Genomic DNA, 20,510 nt, shown 5'->3' with positions numbered 1-20,510 from the left:
GTCTCAATTTGCTGATCTACTTAAAAAGGCAATGTACTTAGAGTGGGGTCAGCATACTTAAAGGGGCAATGTGCGTCACTCACTCACTCACTCACTCACTCACTCTGTGTGTCTGCACTTTGGAAAGTGGAGAGAGTGGTGTGCTCCAGTGGGATAGCGTGGGTTCATCATCACATTCAGTTTCCACAGGGAATGTTTGCAGCCACTGCCATGCATCTATTGTGTCTCCTCCCTTCATTCGTGCTGCCTTGTAGAGTGTGAGGCTACATTAACAACAATGTGTTAACCCTTGAGGGCTCAGCCGAGCGTTAGTTCATCATTTAGCAGCAAGACATTCCCTGGAAAATATCGCAACCTCTTCCACCCTCTGACTCCACCACCTCAACCAAGATGCACAACCATCATTGCTGTATACAGTATTAAATAGTTTGTTTAAAACTTATACTCTGTGTGTGTGTGTGTGTGTGTGTGTGTGTGTGTGTGTGTGTGTAAATATAATGTCTTTTGTCTGGCGAATTTTTTCCCCCTGGAATCTAACCCTTCCCCCCCATTTACATTAATTCTTATGGGGAAAATGGTTTCACTTAACATTTCGCTTAAAGTAGCATTTTTCAGGAACATAACTACTATGTTAAGCGAGGAGTTACTGTACTTGTTTTATAGTGAGTGCTGAAGGTGTTAGATCTGAGGCCACTTACTAAGATTCTCATGATAACTAAGTGACTAAAAAAGCTAACTTTTTTTTTCACAGGCCCTAAAGACCTCCTTTCAGATCGCTGCATTCTTTCTTGTCCATCAATGGATTTGGTAACATGTTTGCTGGATTTCCGCTTGAATTTTGCTTCCAATAGGAGTATAGTTCCTCGCCTGGCAGCGTCACTTGCAGCGTGTGCTCAATTAAGTGCCCTAGGTAGGTGCAAATTTAAAACGAAGTCTATTGATTAGATGTAAAAATGATATTATAAGCAATTTAAGTTTTCTTTTTGCCATTTTAGCTGCTGGACACAGAATGTGGGCCTTGCAGAGACTACGGAAGCTGCTAACAACAGAGTTTGGCCAATCTATTAACATAAACAGGATTCTAGGGGATAATGATGGAGAAACACGAACTATGGTAAGAAGCTCAAATTATCAGTAGTAAAATCTTGCTCTAATTTGTTAAATGTTCAAATTAATGTAATACACATGAAAGGTGCCAGATGCAGCTGTGATAACTGAAATCTGTGGTTAGCTACAGACAGGAAAAGTACAGGTGGGCACCCTTCCCCACACCAGCTTGCCAGTTAGCTTCAAATTTATTCTGGAGGGTCTTCATTTAAGAACAAAAGACTAGTTCATACTTTGTACCATCTACTTCTTTGCATCTGGAATTGCCAGTAAGGGTGGTGTTTGTGATATGGACAGATGCCTATTAGGGGCTGGACAGAGCTCATGTTCCACATTGGTTATCAAATTGCAATTAATTTTCCATCACAACTACCCTAAGAATTTACCCTTTCTACCATTGTATATTAAGTGTACAAATTAACTTTGTCTTTTGTTGTTTTTTTTTTTTTTTTTTTTTCCCCTTTTTTTTTCTCTATTTCTTTTTTTTTTTTTTTTTTTTTTTTCACCCCCCCCCCCCCCCCAGAGTTTCACAGGCAGTGCTTTAGCTGCTTTGGTTAAAGGCCTTCCAGAAGCTTTGCAGCGGCAGTTTGACTATGAAGATCCTATTGTGAGAGGTGGCAAACAGTTGCTTCACAGCCCTTTCTTTAAGGTAACAAGATACTAATATTGGATAATTAAGTAGCATGGTTCTGTTGGAATTTTATATTAGCTAGCATGTATGGTAAACAAAGTAAAATGACACTTCCAGAAAACGGCCACATCCTACATCAGGAACATCCAGTAAAGGATCCACTGAGTGCATGCTTATTTCCAATTGGAGCTTAGTGTCACTGAACTAAATCACACCTCTACTGCACCCAAAATGCAATATAGCTCCAGAATTTTTTCTATTTATTTATTTTTGCAGGTGCTTGTAGCTCTTGCTTGTGATCTAGAATTGGACACTCTTCCTTGCTGTGCAGAGACACACAAATGGGCTTGGTTCAGAAGATACTGTATGGCCTCGAGGGTTGCAGTTGCTCTTGATAAGAGAACTTCATTGCCTCGCCTTTTCCTTGATGAGGTACTGCAGAAATATTTTCATATAGGGTAACAGAACATGTGGGTGTGTTAAAAGAAATTAATTATGAAGCTCTGAATGAACAATATACTTAAATCTGAGGAAGAAAATAGCTGAGATTTAAACACACTTATGCCAAGTGTTAAGTAAGAGTAACTATTATTTTAAGTAATGGTTTCTAATCCAGTATAACATTGCAGGTGGCAAAGAAAATCCGAGAATTAATGGCAGATAATGAGAATATGGATGTTCTCCATGAGAGCCATGATGCCTTTAAGAGAGAGCAAGATGAACAGCTTGTGCAATGGATGAACAGGTTATTATGTTAATCTGCCATAATGTTTTAGTCTTGTGACATTTCAAATTTGAGTGTTAGAATGAAAAGCTGAGCATATCAAAGCTTCCATTTTCAATCTTCTACACTTTTCCTTTGTGTTCCTTTGAATTATCTGCAGGAGACCAGATGACTGGACCCTTTCAGCTGGAGGTAGTGGAACTATTTATGGTTGGGGTCATAATCATAGAGGACAGCTTGGAGGTATTGAAGGGGCAAAGGTGAAAGTTCCAACTCCATGTGAAGCCCTTGCCACACTTAGACCTGTGCAATTAATTGGTGGTGAACAGTCTCTGTTTGCGGTGACTGCTGATGGGAAGGTAAGGGTTACAATAAATAATTGTTCAAGTTAGACTTCCCTGGCAAATGTCAGCCTGCCAGCGTGAGTGGGATTGGTTGACTCAGTGTAAATTTTGCAAAACTTGTATTTAAAAAAACCCAAAACAAACCCACACACAACTGCCAGTACTGACAGGGTGAACAAGGACCTAGTATAATAAAATCCTCTACTGTACCGAAGAAAAGTTTTGCACTGTACAGAAGATGATGATGCCAGCTCTAAGCTTAGAAAGCTATGCTGATTTTAACAGATATCTGCTTCTGAACAAACGATTAACATTATTTTGAATGTCTACTCTTATTGATAGGAATGCTGATGTGCTTCACATGTGTAGAATTTTTGATCAAGAATTTGACTTAATGAGGGAAAGAAATTTAAGCCTTCTATCTAATTTGTGTGATGTAATCAAAAACAAGAAAATTGAAAGTTAAAGTTGAAATTGCGGGCTTAACAATTTGCTGTATGATAGTATCCCATAGACATTCAGTATCACACTATGCCAATCAAATTCGTGAAATATAGACAGAAAGGGAAAATTTAGTTGTGAGAATGTCCTAATTATTTTTACTTAAACCTAGTTTGTGTAAACTAAATGTTTGAAGGTAATTTAGACAATTACTTTCTACCATGTAAATGCATGTAACTGACTCTTAAAATGTCGGGGGCATACATAGATATTATTAAACCTCTTTGGACCATAAAAGCCTGTATGTCAGTTCTGTTTCGCAAGCCTACAGAGTTTGCGCTAAAACATCATTTCAAAATGACAGGTTTCAGAGTAGCAGCCGTGTTAGTCTGTATCCGCAAAAAGAACAGGAGTACTTGTGGCACCTTAGAGACTAACAAAGATGCAGCCAAAGAAGTGGGCTGTAGCCCACGAAAGCTTATGCTCAAATAAATTTGTTAGTCTCTAAGGGTATGTCTACACTACGAGGGTAGTTCGATTTTACTTAAATCGAATATGTGTAATCGATATTGCAAAGTCGAACGTGTGTGTCCACACCAAGGAGAGTAATTCGATTTTGTGAGTCCACACTAACGGGGCGAGCATCGATATTGGAAGCGGTGCACTGTGGGCAGCCATCCCACAGTTCCCGCAGTCCCCGCTGCCCATCGGAATTCTGGGTCGAGCCGCCAATGCCTTCTGGGTAAAAAAAATGTGTCGTCATCCGTCCGTCACTAACGCCCTCCCTCCCTCCATGAAAGCGCCGGCGGGAAATCAGTTCGCGCACTTTTCTGGTCAGTGAGAGCGCGGACGCCACAGCACTGCGATCATGGATCACGCTGCGACCATCGCTGCACTTCTGGCCGTTCTCAACACCTCTCAGCTTATCATACACCTTACCCTGAGGCAGATGCAGAGTAATCAGGCGAGGAGGCTACGACACCGCCGTGATGGCCTGAAGTCGGAGAGTAGCACAGAGCTGTCAGAAACCATGAGCCCCAGCGCCCAGGACATCATGGTGGCAATGGGTCATGTGGATATCGTGGAACGGCGATTCTGGGCCCGGGAAACAAGCACGGACTGGTGGGACCGTATAGTGCTTCAGGTCTGGGATGAATCCCAGTGGCTGCGAAACTTTCGCATGCGGAAGGGGACTTTCCTCGAACTTTGTGAGTTGCTGTCCCCTGCCCTGAAGCGCCAGAATACCAGGATGAGAGCAGCCCTCACAGTTGAGAAGCGAGTGGCCATAGCCCTCTGGAAGCTTGCAACGCCGGACAGCTACCGGTCGGTTGCGAACCACTTTGGTGTGGGCAAATCTACTGTGGGGGTTGTTGTCATGCAAGTAGCCAACGCAATCGTGAAGGTACTGCTCCCAAAGGTAGTGACCCTGGGAAACGCGCAGGTCATCATAGATGGCTTTGCCGCGATGGGATTCCCAAACTGCGGTGGGGCTATCAATGGGACTCACATCCCTATCCTGGGACCGGACCACCAGGCCAGCCAGTACATCAATAGAAAGGGCTACTTTTCAATGGTGCTGCAAGCACTGGTGGACCATCGGGGACGGTTTACAAACATCTACGTCGGATGGCCGGGCAAGGTTCATGACGCTCGCGTGTTCAGGAACTCTGGTCTGTTTAGACGGTTGCAGGAAGGTATTTACTTCCCAGACCACAAAATAACTCTTGGGGATGTGGAGATGCCTACAGTGATCCTCGGGGACCCAGCCTACCCGCTAATGCCCTGGCTCATGAAGCCCTATACTGGCGCCCTGAACACAGAAAAAGAACTGTTCAACTACCGGCTGAGCAAGTGCAGAATGGTGGTGGAGTGTGCTTTTGGCCGTCTCAAAGGGAGATGGAGAAGCTTACTCACTCGCTGTGATCTCAGTGAAACCAATATCCCCATTGTTATAGCAGCTTGCTGTGTGCTCCACAATCTGTGTGAGAGCAAGGGGGAGACCTTTATGGCGGGGTGGGAGCTAGAGGCAAATAGCCTGGCTGCTGATTACGTCCAGCCAGACAGCCGGGCGATTAGAAGATCCCAGCGGGACGCCCTGTGCATCCGGGAGGCTTTGAAAGCTAGGTTCCTGAGTGAGCAGGGCAACCTGTGACTTTTCAGTTTGTGGACAGAAAAGCTGAACCTGCCCCCGTTTCTTTACCCAGTTCATTTTGACTATACTCTCCAGTTACATACCCCCTTCACCCCCTTCCCCTTCCCAAAAAATAAAATCATTTCTATTTTGTTAATGAACACCTTTGTCTGTATTGCTGTTTTCGCGGGAATGTTTTAAACCGGGGACGCAGACTGTGGCGGGAGGCGGGTTTAGTGTTCTGATGCAAATGATGCTTCTAAACTCCCGGAATGACAGGCTCCGCACTGGTGCACTGGTTATTTCAATGGAGCCTGCCAGCACTCCTGGGGGGGACTGCGTGTATGTGTCGGCTATGTGACTTTCTGGCAGGAGGGGTAGGGTTACATATCCCCTGCTGCGTGGATCTGTGAGCCAGGATAAGGACCGCTGCATAAGATCTGTAACTGCCCTCCCCCGCCAAAAAGTCACCCCCCCCCCCCAGAACATGAAAAACACCTCCCAGACTGACCAGGGTAACCAGTGACTGCACTGTGTATGTGTCCTGATGCTGGACCTGACACCGCCTCTGTACCCTGCTAAAGGTCACTGTCCTGTCCAATTACCAAGCCCCTTCCCCCCCTCCAGACAGACTCTCCCTCAAAAGAACCTGACTGAAACAGTAATGAACAGAAACAAACATTTTATTGTGAACCACACATGAAACGTGGGGGGTGAAACTTGGAAGGGGGCTTGTGTGAGGTGGGTAGGAAAGGACTTATCAAATTTTGGGGAATGTCAGCCTTCTAGTGCTAGAGCAGTCTGCAGGGGTTGACTGAAAGTTTTAACGGCCCTTGCCGCCCCTCCTTCTTTGGACTTTGGGTGAGGGTGGTGTGGGACTTGGTGGCGGGTGAGGGCGGTTACAGATAGACTGCAGCGGGGCTCTGTCCTCCTGCCTCCGGTCTTGCAGAACATCCACAAGGCGCCGGAGCGTGTCCGTTTGCTCCCTCATTAGTCCAAGCAGCTTTTCAGTAGCCTGTTGGTCCTCCTGACGCCACCTCTCCTCCCGTTCCATGACTGCTCGGTGCATTTGTGACAAGTTCTCCCTCCACTGTGTCTGCTGGGCTGCCTGGGCTCGGGAGCAGCCCATTAGTTCTGAGAACATGTCTTCACGCGTCTTCTTCTTCCTCCGCCTAATCTGCGCTAGCCTCTGGGAGTGTGCTGACAGGCTGGGTTGGGAGACAGTCGCAGATGTGTCTGTGTGAATTGTAAAAAGGGAGTGAATTCCTGAGACAGATAAATGAAATTGTACACAAAGAACCTAGTCTTTCTCTGTGAACAAGACCATGCACTGCACCTCTCACATGCGCACTCAGGACAAGGTCGAATTTTCGGCCGTCGCCTTCAGTGCCTGTGGACTTGCGGTGGTCTTGGAGTGATCTGAGAAGCGTGGCTGGAGACCTGAACTTCTGGAGCGGGCAATCATGGTAAGCCGTAGACTTGTGGCTGCTTAAAACTCCAGCAGTAGCACTGGCCTCCTTTCACATTGAAAGCAATGCCAGTCTCTGCTGCCAGCAATCAGGACAGCATCAACTCTGCCCCTGTCCCACCCCCTCGCGGCTGTCCCAGGGAAAGATCCCTGTATGCTGCCCCTCTCCCTCCACCGCGTGGCTGTAAAGCAGTCCCAATACTAACATTCCCCTCCCTAATTCAAAGCAGGGCGTCATGAGCGACATCACCCTCCTGAGGATCTCGGACACCCAGAAGGAACGCATGCTGCGGGAAAGCATGCAGAAACCGGGGCTGTATGCCGCCATGCTATGTCAGGCCATGATCCCCGAGTACTTGATTGTGGCGTGGCGGGGACACGTGTGCTACCACGGAGGGCCCAGTAAGATCGCCCTACCCCGGAACCTGATAAACAGGCTGGAAATCTACCTCCACGAGACCTACGAGGAGTTCTCCTACGAGGATTTCTCATCAATCCCCGGCCACATTGACCGGATTTTCGCCTAGGTGCACTGGGACTATAGAGTGGAGCGTCTTGGGCCTCGGAATCATGAAGTAACGGACATTGTAAAATTTTTTTAAAATACTTGGGACTAAATTGTGAGGAGCCAAAGACAGACAAATCATGAGAAACCCTTTGTTACCATTGTAAATATTCCAGTTTTGTACCTGATTATTTTTTACTAGTTTACAGCACTTTGATAAAAATACATTGTTAATAGTATAAATATTCCCGTTCTGTTCAAAATAAATGTTTACATGTTTACAGCACTTACTGCTTGATCCTTCCCCTGATTCTGTGTCCGGGGTAAGGGATGGGGACGGTTGGTACGGGATCTCGGTAAGGGTGATGAAGAGCTCCTGGCTGTCGGGGAAATCAGCGGTGCCAGCGCTGTCGACTGCCTCGTCCTCCTCATCTCCTTCTTCATCTTCCCCGTCCGCTAACATGTCCGACGAGGAACCGGCCGCGGACAATATCCCATCCTCAGAGTCCACGGTCACGGGTGGGGTAGTGGTGGCGGCTGCACCCAGGATGGAATGCAGTGCCTGGTAGAAACGGGATGTGTGGGGCTGGGATCCGGAGCGTCCGTTAGCCTCTTTGGTTTTTTGGTAGCCTTGTCTCAGCTCCTTGATTTTCACGCGGCACTGCGTTGCATCCCGGCTGTAGCCTCTCTCTGCCATGGCTTTAGAGATCTTCTCGTAGATCTTAGCATTCCTTCTTTTGGAGCGCAGCTCTGAAAGCACGGACTCATCGCCCCACACAGCGATGAGATCCAAGACTTCCCGATCAGTCCATGCTGGGGCCCTCTTTCTATTAGATTGCACGGCCATCTCTGCTGGAGAGCTCTGCATCGTTGCCACTGCTGCTGAGCTCACCTCGATGTCCAAACAGGAACTGAGATTCAAACTTCCCAGACAGGAAAATGAATTCAAATTTTCCCGGGGTGTGACTGGTCAGAGCATCTGAGCTCGGACTGCTGTCCAGAGCGTCAACAGAGTGGTGCACTGTGGGATAGCTCCCGGAGCTATTAGCGTCGATTTCCATCCACACCTAGCCTAATTCGATATGGCCATTTCGAATTTAGCGCTACTCCTCTCGTTGGGGAGGATTACAGAAATCGATTTAAAGAGAGCTCTATGTCGAACTAAATGGCTTCCTGGTGTGGACGGGTGCAGGGTTAATTCGATATAACGGCGCTAAATTCGACATAAAAGCCTAGTGTAGACCAGGCCTAAGGTGCCACAAGTACTCCTGTTCTCATTTCAAAATGGTTCATGGGGAAAAACAGCTGCTCAAAACTAAGTCACTTGGAAGTTCCCTCTTCTCCCCATAAGAGAAGTTTAGCTTATGTACTAATGTAGCTTTCTGATATCAAGTTAAAGACAAACCCATTTGAGTTTTGATATATACAGTTACTCTAAGTGTATATATTCTGTACTTTCCAGGAAAGAAAATTCAGATGTGCAAAGAATGTTTCTGTCCTTCGTGTCACTAAGGAAGCAATGAATACTAGAATCCAATTAATTGCACTGAGTGTATCATGTAGTTTAAATGAATGTTCCTATTCAGGAAGTTAATGATATAAAATACACTTTTTTTATTCATTGAAGCTTTATGCCACTGGATATGGTGCAGGTGGCAGGCTTGGAATTGGAGGGACTGAGTCAGTTTCCACACCAACATTACTGGAATCCATTCAGCATGTGTTCATAAAGAAAGTTGCTGTGAACTCAGGAGGAAAGCACTGTTTGGCACTATCTTCAGAAGGAGAAGTTTATTCTTGGGGTGAGGCAGAAGATGGTAAACTGGGTCACGGAAACAGAAGGTAACATTTTGAAAACCTTTTATGTTGAGATGTTGATGCATATATATTAATGGGATTTATATAGTTGAAGCATTGGACAAATATTGCCTAATCTATAGGTAGATCAAAGTCCTAGCTTCCCATACCTACTCAAGGATTGGCTTTTTTTGAAACTAGAGAAGCCAGTATAATATTTTAATAAAATATTTTTAGGGGAAAAAAAGTAGTCAATTTTTTATTTTTGTTATTGGCTATATATTGTATTGTAACAAATCCATGGCTGCCTCAATGGGTTGCACATTCTGAATATTTGGAATTTTATGGCACTACAGGGCTTAAAACTAAGATTCTCCTGCTCCAAAGGCACAAGCCCCATACTGCTTGAGCTGAACGAGAAACTCCATTCTCTGGTAGAGGCACAGGGATTTTGACAGAGTACGGCAGTTCTGATTCCATCTGGTAGGGGATAGTAGTACATTTTACACTAGCAATTTCATCACAATATGTTAAATTGTATTTTTAGTGAACATTGATTCAATTTTGGAGATAAATGTTTTGACTCCTTTGTTTTAGTTAAGCCATTACTACTGTATTGGTTTTATCTGGGAAGTTGTAGTAGGACAGATTAGCTGAAATGACACAAAGGAGTCTGAACAGTTTTGAGGTGTTGAAATGATACTTCACAGTCTAAATGAAAATGTTAACAGTATGCTTGCACAGTAAGTGACTATATGCTTATGATCCACAATTATGCATAAGGCTGCGATTTAGTCACAGAGGTCATGGAAGTCATGGAATCTGTGACTTCCAAAGACCTCCATGACTTCAGCCAGTGCAGGTTGGGAGCTGGCGGGCCCCTGCAGCCTACGGAGGAATGGAGAGACGACGGGAGACCCGCTCCATGCGGCTCTCTGCCTCCGCGGGTGGCAGGGGACCCCTGCTGCTCTCCGCCTCCCTGCGGGAAATGGGGACCCCCGGAGCGCCGAGCTGCCAGCAGAGGGGGACCCTGCAGCTCCAAACCCCCACAGGTGGTGGGGGTCTCTGTACCTCCCAGGCCACCCACAGCTGCTCAGGTTCCCCATTTTGTCATGGAAATTTTTAGTAAAAGTCAGGGACAGGTCACGGGCTTCTGTGAATTTTTCATTATTGCCCATGCCCATGACCTGTCCATGACTTTTATTAAAAATATCCGTGACAAAATCTTAGCCTTAATTATGCACATGGAAACTCATTGATAAAATATGTTGGTAAATACTTCTAGCCTGTGTGAACCTGTAAGAATAGGATTATTCTGAATGATGTTTTTCGTACTTATTTTCTTTAGGAAAATGACCAGAAACAAGTAATAGTTCAAAATGAGCAAAAGGATTCCTGAGAGAGTTGCTAGTTATGTATATTACTTAATCGGAGCATTTTATTCAATTTTTTTTTGTCTGTTTAAACTATTCTATTTCAGTCCTTGTGATCGTCCTCGTGTAATTGAGTCTTTGCGAGGGATAGAAGTAGTTGACATCGCTGCTGGTGGAGCACACAGTGCATGTATTACTGCAGCAGGGGATCTTTATACATGGGGAAAAGGGAGATATGGACGCCTTGGGCATGGAGATAGTGAGGATCAGCTAAAACCCAAACTGGTGAGAAGATATTGTTGGAATTAATCACCTGCAGTTTGAATGTCTGTTCTAAATATTTTGCTTTTTTAAATTTTTGCATATAAAGAATAAAGGTAGAAATGTTTAGAGAAAATGAGAATGAATTAACCATTTTGTTTTAAGAGATAGGAATGGGTTAAATAAAATGCAACTACAAACTTTGCCAGCAAGCGCTGGTAAAGGAACTGCATTGCAGCAGAGGAACAAATAAATGCTAAGCATGCAGCAGCAGCTGATGCTCATAATAAGGGCTGGAGCTGGCCATTGGAACTCATCCACACACACTGTTTAAAAAAAATTGACCTCCCATACAAGAAATGGAAATAATTTCTGATCGTCTAAACAAAATTCAACCTTCCAAATAGGCTCTGTCCCTACTCCAGTAAATAAAATGTCACTTCCTCACCAATAGCTCTTCTGCTGTAAGTCCTACCAGTGCTTCCCTATTCTTTCTGAAAATGAGCAGGCATTCCCCTCTCTTATGCATGCTACTCCCTTTTATTCCCTTTGCTCCCCTCTTCCAGCTTGAAAAGAATGTCTGTCGATGCAGTGATAAGCAATAAGAACAATTGAAACTGATTTTTGTTGTATAATTGTGTACTTAATTCTGGGAATCCAATACTGAAATACTGTTAAGAGAAAAATGTTTTTGTTGACCAGTATTGTTAACGGTTATAATTTTGGTAGAGGAGTTTCTAAAGTAAATTAGTTATGATAGATGTAGATATGTGTGATTTGATCCTTTCTGAAGAGGTTATTTTAAAAATGTATAAAGGACATTATTTGCAATTTGGAATAAAAAAATAAGTCCAAGAAAGTTAAATATCCTGATTAGTTGGCTAGCAATAATTCAGACTTCACAATTTCATGGTAACTAGCCTTTAATAACTTAAATTTTGATTGTTAGTTCTCCTACAGAATTACGTGGCACTTGAACTGGCAATTTATTTTATCGTCTGTACTCGACAGTTACAGTGTGAAGGTTAGCATTTCAGAAGATACAATGTTGACTAGTTTCATACTCTTGTTTGGTTGCTTGAATATTATAAACCAGCAAATAGCTATTTGCAAACATGCATTTTTATTCAGTTTACGTAATACACAATAAAAGTCAGAAACCAGAAATTGAAGTTCATAAAACCTATTCCTTGGTTACCTTAAATATTTAAGCAGCATTTTTTTCTGATTTTTTGTTAACTGTAGTGAGAATTTACTTGACCAAAATAAAAGGAATAACCCAAGTATGTAAAATATATATGGTACGTTGAGTATCAGAGGGGTAGCCGTGTTAGTCTGGATGTGTGAAAAGCGACGAAGTGGGCATTCACCCACGAAAGCTTATGCTCCAATACATCTGTTAGTCTTAAAGGTGCCACAGGACTCTCTCTTGCTTTTTACATATGGTACGTTGTTAGTCATCTTTTTGTTGGGTTGAAAATACTAAACTTTTCTTGACTATCCATGACTTCATTCATTGATGTGGTCCTGAGCTGTTATCACACCCTCAATTCTCAATAGAGAGTCCCTGCAAGTTGACTGTTTTTATTTGATTTACTGTTTGAAATTAAAAAGTTGAGACCTCTTATTGTAAACAAAAAATGGTGACTGTCTTTCAGGTGGAAGCATTGCAGGGCTATCGTGTGATCGACATAGCCTGTGGTAGTGGAGATGCACAGACATTGTGTCTGACTGATGATGATACTGTCTGGTCATGGGGTGATGGAGATTATGGAAAACTTGGGAGAGGGGGCAGTGATGGCTGTAAAGTACCAATGAAGGTATTTATATTTTACATCAGTTTAAACACACTCATTTTAGAGAAGAGTAATGAAAAGCGAGTTACCAATTTATAGAAGATTCCCCTTGTCTTTGGAGAGAAGGGTTTTCCTGGTGGTTACTACGGAGGCAGCTCAGTTAGGCACACTGACTAGTAATATAGCCTTGTGCTCGTATGTCTGAGTTACAAGGGTTGCACATAGTTTTTCTTTCTCTTTCTGCAATATTGTTGCTTCCTGTGGTATTCCTAATTTTAAGTTTAGAGAATCTCTCAAATGAGTAGAATCTCCTGACATCTCCACAGGCATATATATAAATTCAAAGATATTGTACCAAAAATATGTATGGACCAAAAATTGATTAAGCTCAACATCCCATTTTATTGTAACTTGCTACATATGAATGTATAGTTGACTTGGAATGTCTTAAAATATTAAGAGTTGAAGACGGTACAAATATCTGATAGCATGAATAATATTGCTATATGGTGGTAGTGATGTTATTCATATGTTAAATATCCTTATCCCCTAGACTGAGGAGAGGAGAAGGCAGAGTATGCTATGTAAAATTTTACCCATTTCCCTGATCTTGGTTTAAAAAAAAAAAAAAAGTTTAAGGTTTAACTCTAATTTTAAACAAAACTTAAAAACTGGAAGGAATGAAAAGTTTTGCAAAATATGACTTGTGAACAGCATATACATTGAGTTCACTAAAAGGTGCACATACAATACTGCAAACTGCAGAAAGGCTGTTCAATCAGTCTATCAATCTGTCCCGCTATGTATTTAGCTGTGACACACTGATTTCTTTTTCCACACCTGAAGAAGAGCCCTGTGCAGCTTGAAAGCCTGTCTCCTCTGCCAACAGAAGTTGGTCCATGAAAGATATTACCTCACCCACCTTGTCTCAGTCAATCTAGTTGCATTTAATCCTGTTTTCCCAGATTGATTCCCTCACAGGCCTTGGAGTGGTTAAAGTGGAATGTGGATCACAATTCTCTGTGGCTCTTACCAAGTCCGGAGCAGTATATACCTGGTATGTGTTTTGAATTTGCAGTAAATATTAGGGCTGTCGATTTAATCAGTTTTTTTTTTTTTTTTTTTTGAGTTAAAAGTAATTGCGATTAATCGCATTGTTAACCAATAGAATACCAATTGAAATTTATTAAATATTTTTGGATGTTTTTCTACATTTTCAAATATATCGCTTTCAGTTACCACACAGAATACAAAGTGTACAGTGCTCACTTTATATTATTTTTATTACAAATATTTGCACTGTAAAAATGATAAACAAAAGAAATAGTGTTTTTCAGTTCACCTCATACAAGAACTATAGTGCAGTCTCTTTATCATGAAAGTGCAACTTACAAATAGGTAGATTTTTTTCCCCCCCCCACATAACTGTACCTTCACAGGGAGACAATACCGGGTTCCACTCTATATGCATCCGAAGAAGTGGGCTGTAGCCCACGAAAGCTTATGCTCTAATAAATTTGTTAGTCTCTAAGGTGCCACAAGTACTCCTGTTCTTTTTGCGGATACAGTCTAACACGGCTGCTACTCTGAAAACTAAATATTTAGTATAAGTTTGGTTATTGATCTATATGGAAAGAAGTATTCATGATGATGAATTCACATTTGGCCTATATTTATAAATCTCAGCCTAAAACACTAGTTTCTGGTATAATGGTGACTGAGTACAAATTGGTCTTTGGTCCCCAATCTACTAACAACCAGGTCAGCTTTTAAAGTTGTCCTGTCTTACTTGAAGACAAAGTATTATGATTTTTATGGAGTTAAATTATACAAATCTGAAAAAGACCTTTTATAAGTGTGTGGTTGGGGAAAAATGTTTGTACTAGTTATGCTATCTATATCCAGGGGTAAAGGAGATTATCATCGATTAGGCCATGGATCTGATGACCATGTGAGAAGACCTCGACAAGTACAAGGGCTGCAAGGAAAGAAAGTCATCGCAATAGCTACGGGCTCTTTGCACTGTGTTTGCTGCACTGAAGACGGTATAGAGAACAAATATTTTAGTTGTTCTTAATAAACTTTATTTTGAAAAATGAAACATTTTAAAAAGTCTGAAATCTGATGGATCAACATTTTTAATAGGTCACAACCTGCCCTCCTTTTGTGCACTGACATATTTGCATACTTCCCAAGCAACAAATCTTGTTTTGTGTTGGTGATCTAAAAGGGCACGCACACAATTTCAAGGTTTTCAGTCACTTAGCTGTAAAAAAAATAAGAGTTAAGTTTCATAAAACGTTTGAGATGCTCTAAAGAAAAACATATAGCTTTAACAGTAATTACAAGTTTGTTGAGCTTTAAATGAGTGCACTAAGCTTTTCTGTTATCTAGGAAGTCTCTTCAACTTGCTGAAATGTTAAGCTTGGTAAATGAAGTATGGAAGCAAACAGTCGTTGTGTCTTACAGAGCAGCTTATGTTCATTTTAGTGTGTTTGAATTATTAAATGTTCCTGCTAGTAGACTTGTTTCTGCATTTAATTAGCAAGTTTACAAAAATGCTGGTGAAATTTTACAAAGGCCTGGTCTACACTAACCCCCCAAGTCGAAGTAAGGTACGCAACTTCAGCTACGTGAATAACGTAGCTGAAGTCGACATACCTTACTTCGAACTTACCGCGGTTCAGACGCGGTCCACACGGGGCAGGCAGGCTCCCCCGTCGAGTCCGCGGTACTCCTCTCGTTGAGATGGAGTACCGCAGTCGACGGCGAGCACTTCCTGGTTCGATTTATCGCGTCCAGACCAGACGCGATAAATCGAACCCGGAAGTTCGATCCCCAGCCGCCGAACTAGCGGCTAAGTATAGACCAGCCCAAAGTAGGCATGTACGGTGGCTAAGCTTTCCTTTAATTTCATCAGTCTGGTCTGCCATGGAACCATCAAATATAGACAGCAAGTAGTGTTTTCTATCACTGTAATTCTCGTCCTGCTTCCCAATTTCCTCCTTATGTTTTAGATACTTAAATGAGTGTGTAAACTGGGCAGTGGACATGTCTTTATATATGTTTGTACTGCAGCTAGCATAATGGGAGTGTCAGTTCTGTTTGATTAGTAATTCTGGGTGTTTCCTTCATGGAAATAACGAATAATAATTTTTGTTTGTAGCGGCTAGGAGTCCTAGTCATAGAGCAGGACTCTATTGTGCCAGCTGCTGTACAGAGAACAAAAAGATGGTCCTGCCCCAGAGTTTCACAAGAAGTAAATTTGATTTTCATTCTTCTCTCTGAGGAAAGTAAACATGTTTGTGTTGGTTTAGGTGAAGTGTACACGTGGGGAGATAATGATGAAGGGCAGCTTGGAGATGGGACAACTAATGCTATTCAAAGACCCCGGTTGGTTGCAGCACTTCAGGGTAAAAAAATAAACAGAGTTGCCTGTGGGTCAGCACATACTTTAGCCTGGTCGACTAGTAAACCTGCTAATGCTGGCAAGCTTCCTACCCAAGTAAGATTTTGCTTTAGTAAAGTTGGATATTGAAATTTAGTTAATGCACTTATTCAAACTTTGCAGTTGCGGTTTTTCCTTTCTAAGTAACTAAGAAAATGCATGGTTTTAGCTTTGGATGAAGGCTTTAATTGCTTTTTTGTTAAGATCTCCCTCTGTTGCTCCTGTCCCTCTTCCCAAATTCAAATAGCGGGATTCCACCATTCTAGGCAGAAATAACTTGTGTCTTTTAGCTACCATCATTAATTTAGTTTGAAAGTAAAAAGAAATTCAAGTGCAGCTTTCAACTAATGCTATGAAAGTTTGATGACTCCCCCCTCCCCCCCCTTTGTTTTAGTGGATCTTTCACTGCTCCCTTTGGGTTTGAAAGACCCCTTTTTGAATATTTTCCTTCACTTTTTCTTCTACCACTATAATGTTGATGTCACTCCATTGCTGCTCTTGCCCATCATGTACAATAGACTGGATCAAAAGTACAGATAAGAGTCCCCTATAGGAGGACTTCTAAAATCTGAAGTGATAAAAATAATTACCACTTCCACATTCCAATGCCACGTATAATAGTGCTGACAGTCCAAAATAAGCAAGTATCTTAATTTCTTAAAAGCAAGATCTTCTTGTATTCCTTTACTTAATAAATTATTAATCTGTAAATTGTTCTGTGCACATACAGTAACTGTGTTGAATCTTAACAATATGATTGTTCTATCATAGGTTCCTATGGAGTACAACCATCTACAGGAAATACCAATAATTGCATTGAGAAACAGACTGTTGTTACTGCATCACATCTCTGAACTATTTTGTCCTTGCATTCCCATGTTTGATCTCGAAGGACGCCTTGATGAAACTGGCCAGGGACCCTCTATTGGGTTTGATACTTTACGGGGAATTCTGATATCGCAGGGAAAGGTATTTATCAGGATTTATATTTGAATTTTCAAAAAAAATCTTAGATTGTGGTGATTGTAATTATATACATTGTTTAAATATTTTCTGAATAAAATGGAATAGAGCTGTGTATCTTAGCTCATGCGTGAACAATATAAATAATAATACATCATAGTTATAATTTCAGGTGGCAAGTGGAATTTGACAACTTGACTCTCATTCTGTAAGGATTGTGTAGGCTGCTGCTATCAGTTAGTTTTTAAATTTTAAGTTTTCTATTCTAATTTAGTTGAGCTCTCCTAGAATTCAGTGGAACTTACCTTGAGAGAGTAAAACTAAATGGACTTCTTCCAAGGAGCGACATTGGTTTTTGAATTTCAGATGCAATGACTTGGTGTTTAGCTAATTGATACAATAGAAGTGTGCAGTGATAAATGCATTTTAGCGTGACTGAAGTCAGAACATGAACAGTCTCTTGTGCTTTATCTGTTGAGTAAAAGAGAGTGGTGCTAGAATCTGCTCTAAATGTCAGTGTCCATGTATCTGTGCTTTACAATGTCCATGTGCCTTTTGAGAGAGTTAAACTGTAAAACTTGAAGGCTCACACCTTTGGGTGGAGTCGGGAGAATGTGTGTTTAAGCAAGGGGGGAGTCAGTACTGGACCCTGTGATGAGGCAGCTGGATAGCAGGCTCCAGCTCTCAGGAGGATGAAGGTGTGTTAATTTACATGGTATATATGGGCCCAGAGAGTCAAAGGTGTTAACCCACTCACTTGCCAACATTAAACAATTTTAATGTTTAATAAGATTTTGGGTTTGGTATACAGAAACTACAGCCTGCCTAGTACCATGGAAGACGCACCTTAAAAAATCCTTTTTACTTTTTATTAAGGTGCAAAAAGAAAGAAAAACCATTAAAGCATTTAAAATGCAAATGATTAAAAAAGATTTCAATTTGAACCTCCCTTGTTCCCTTTCCCTTTGGCTGGAGACAGTTTTTAGAAGGAAAAGCCCTCTTGTTTAGCAAAGATAGAAAATCCAGCTTCTGTCTCTGATGTTGATTTTTCACTTGCAGTCTTACTGCTGGCAAAACACAGCTCATGGTCTTATCAGCCACTTGGAGACCTGACAAACTTATACCAGCATTGAGGTGTGTAGGGCATTGTTTTAGCTGACCTTTCTGGTTACAGTGGTGTTGCAAAATATGTTGGCTAAGACAGGCTCTTATTAGACAGAAGGAAAAAAGGAGAGAGAGAGGAAAGAGAAGAAATAAGGTGGGGAAGGAATAGGATGTGGGTCAGAGAGGGAAGGAGAGACACAGTCTCTTGTACCATGTGCTGTTCAAGATTCAGACAGAGCTGATGAAGGTGACAATGTCATTTGGCTTCCTCTCTCTGGCCTGGTCTGGTCAGGGCATCTTTCAGGATCAGGGTAAAGGAGATGGTGGGGTGTCATCCATGATGGTGAAGCTTGCTCCTTCCCCTTCTCTCATCTTTCAATTAGCCAGTGTTGCAGTCCATTAGCTTTTCCCCCAAAGTCTCTTTTTGAGGACCCCAGAAAGGAGGGATGGACAGAATTGCCCATCCACTTATTATTTTGTCCACCAATTAGGCCTAATTTCTGACCCGCTAATTTTGGTTTACTGATTTCTGATCTCTTGCATCTCTTGTTTATCAGGCATGATCTTCACACGGTCCTTGAGTTCTATCAGTAGACCTTGCTGTGTGGACTAATTCAGTCTTTGTCTCCCTTTCTTATCTTTTCCCATCAAACTTGGTTGTTATAGGTTATTGTGACATTTTATTAACTTTCAGTCACTTACAGTTAAACTCACAATTAGGGTAAATTTGTAGGCCCAGTTGTCCCAACAGTATGCCAGAGATAGGGTCTGTACCCTGAAAGTGTGTATAGTGACCCCAAGACTGGGGCAATGGCTGGGCTTTGTCCAGGCTTCGCGGGCTTGAAACACCTGGAGAGAGACCCAGTGGCTGGGTCATTTCACAGCAGTCTTGTGTGTGGCTGTGAGGGAACACCAACCACACCTGACAGGCTTTTCCTGGTAGAGTGACGCTGCCTAAAAATGAGGGGCTGTTTGATTCTGCTAAATTATTGTCCAGAACCAGCCTTCATACCACTCACTTTATTTTTTTTTTTTTAAAAAAAAGGCTGACTGTTGCTGTAGGGTGCATAGGATTTCAAACAATTCTTCTCCCATCTGGTAGTAACAACTTCAATTGAGAGGACCAGGTGAGGACAACAGAAGCAAAGTCCCAGAGACAGAGTGAAAAAAGCTCAACTTGCTTGGGAAGAAAGAGCTACTCCACATAAGTTTATGGATGAGAATTACAAGGTGGTTCTCTCTAAATATGACTTTTTGGAATTTCCCTCAGAATTTTCTGACAAACTTCCCAAAGAGCCCAGGGAGGAGTTCTTCTGTCATAGCCCAGGGCCAGCTTGTCACCAAAACATCTCTTCAAACTCTTAACATGATCCATGGCAGTGGCTGTACTAATGAGAAAGACCTCATGACTGCAAACTTCTGGCATCCCTAAAGAAGTGCAGAAACAGTTAAGGACCATCCCTTTGAGGGTGCAGTCTTTTTCTTTCAATGGGAAGTCTGAGGCCTTGCACGCTTCTAGGGACATTTGTGCAACCCTGAGATATTTAGATGTTTACATGCCGGCCCCCAAAAGGAAAGAATGTATTATTATTGGCTAGCCCCTGATCCATCTAGGAAGAGGCACAAATTCCCTAGCTGAAGATTGTCCTCACGTTAATCTAAGTAGCAGATTTGACTACTTCCTTGAGAGCAGAGCTCTGGTTGTTCAAAACCTTCTCAACCCATCTCTTCTTGACTTGGCAATTGCTTATCTGTCTCAAGAGAGTCCATTCCATTCTCTCCCTGTGCACCAACTATGCTTTTATCTGACAAGTTGGAACATGCCTCAGATTTCTGGGGCACATGGCTTCCTGCATGTGCATGACTTTGCATGCCCCACTTCAGTTGCAATATGTGCAAAGCTGGTTGAAGTCTGTATATCATTCAAGCATACATTCGCGGACATGCTGATTCATATGCCTGCACAAGTCCTCTCATCATTAAGTTGTTGGATGAGTCTGGAAAATGTCCTTTTTTGGACACTCAAAATATGGTAACCCTACATAATGTGCATACTCAGTGGCTAACAGCTACAGAGAATCTGTTATTAGGTGGTTCGAAATGTGTTGATTAGTAGGGAGCATTCCACTAAAATTACCTCCCTCGCTAAGTGGAAGAGGTTCTTGATCTGGCCATATTGTCACCGGTTGTCTCCATGCACATTGCAGATTCAAGATATATTGGAACTACCTGCTATAACTGAAGGAGTCATATCTGTCCCTGAGCTTATTAAAAGTCCATCTGGCAGCCATCTCAGCCTTTCATCCATTTATTCAAGACTGGTCTGTTTATTTCTCACTCTGGCTGGGAGATTCTTGAAAGGACTAATTGGTCTACTTGCTGGTTAAAACTCCACTTTCCCCTTGGAACCTTAATTT

At 42.2% G+C, this 20,510-nt stretch overlaps 1 protein-coding gene across 1 annotated transcript in view; it reads left to right on the top strand.

The window, feature by feature from the left end:
- Positions 1-20,510, top strand: part of LOC113406304 (E3 ubiquitin-protein ligase HERC2-like) — a 216,767-nt gene that overhangs the window by 173,184 nt on the left and 23,073 nt on the right. The window contains exons 73-85 of the mRNA XM_026650394.1: positions 752-910; positions 996-1,114; positions 1,631-1,756; positions 2,015-2,170; positions 2,368-2,483; positions 2,623-2,821; positions 8,979-9,193; positions 10,629-10,806; positions 12,441-12,602; positions 13,544-13,635; positions 14,484-14,623; positions 15,896-16,083; positions 16,798-16,995. Coding sequence (XP_026506179.1) covers positions 752-910; positions 996-1,114; positions 1,631-1,756; positions 2,015-2,170; positions 2,368-2,483; positions 2,623-2,821; positions 8,979-9,193; positions 10,629-10,806; positions 12,441-12,602; positions 13,544-13,635; positions 14,484-14,623; positions 15,896-16,083; positions 16,798-16,995 — 2,048 coding nt within the window. The remainder of the gene's footprint in view (positions 1-751; positions 911-995; positions 1,115-1,630; positions 1,757-2,014; positions 2,171-2,367; positions 2,484-2,622; positions 2,822-8,978; positions 9,194-10,628; positions 10,807-12,440; positions 12,603-13,543; positions 13,636-14,483; positions 14,624-15,895; positions 16,084-16,797; positions 16,996-20,510) is intronic.

The sequence above is a fragment of the Terrapene carolina genome, unplaced genomic scaffold (assembly GCF_002925995.2).
Source record: "Terrapene carolina triunguis isolate 2854851 unplaced genomic scaffold, T_m_triunguis-2.0 Scaffold25, whole genome shotgun sequence".
Taxonomy (NCBI): Eukaryota; Metazoa; Chordata; order Testudines; family Emydidae; genus Terrapene; species Terrapene triunguis.
The sequence above is the reverse complement of the archived record's forward strand: the minus strand, read 5'-3'. Positions and strand labels throughout refer to the sequence as shown.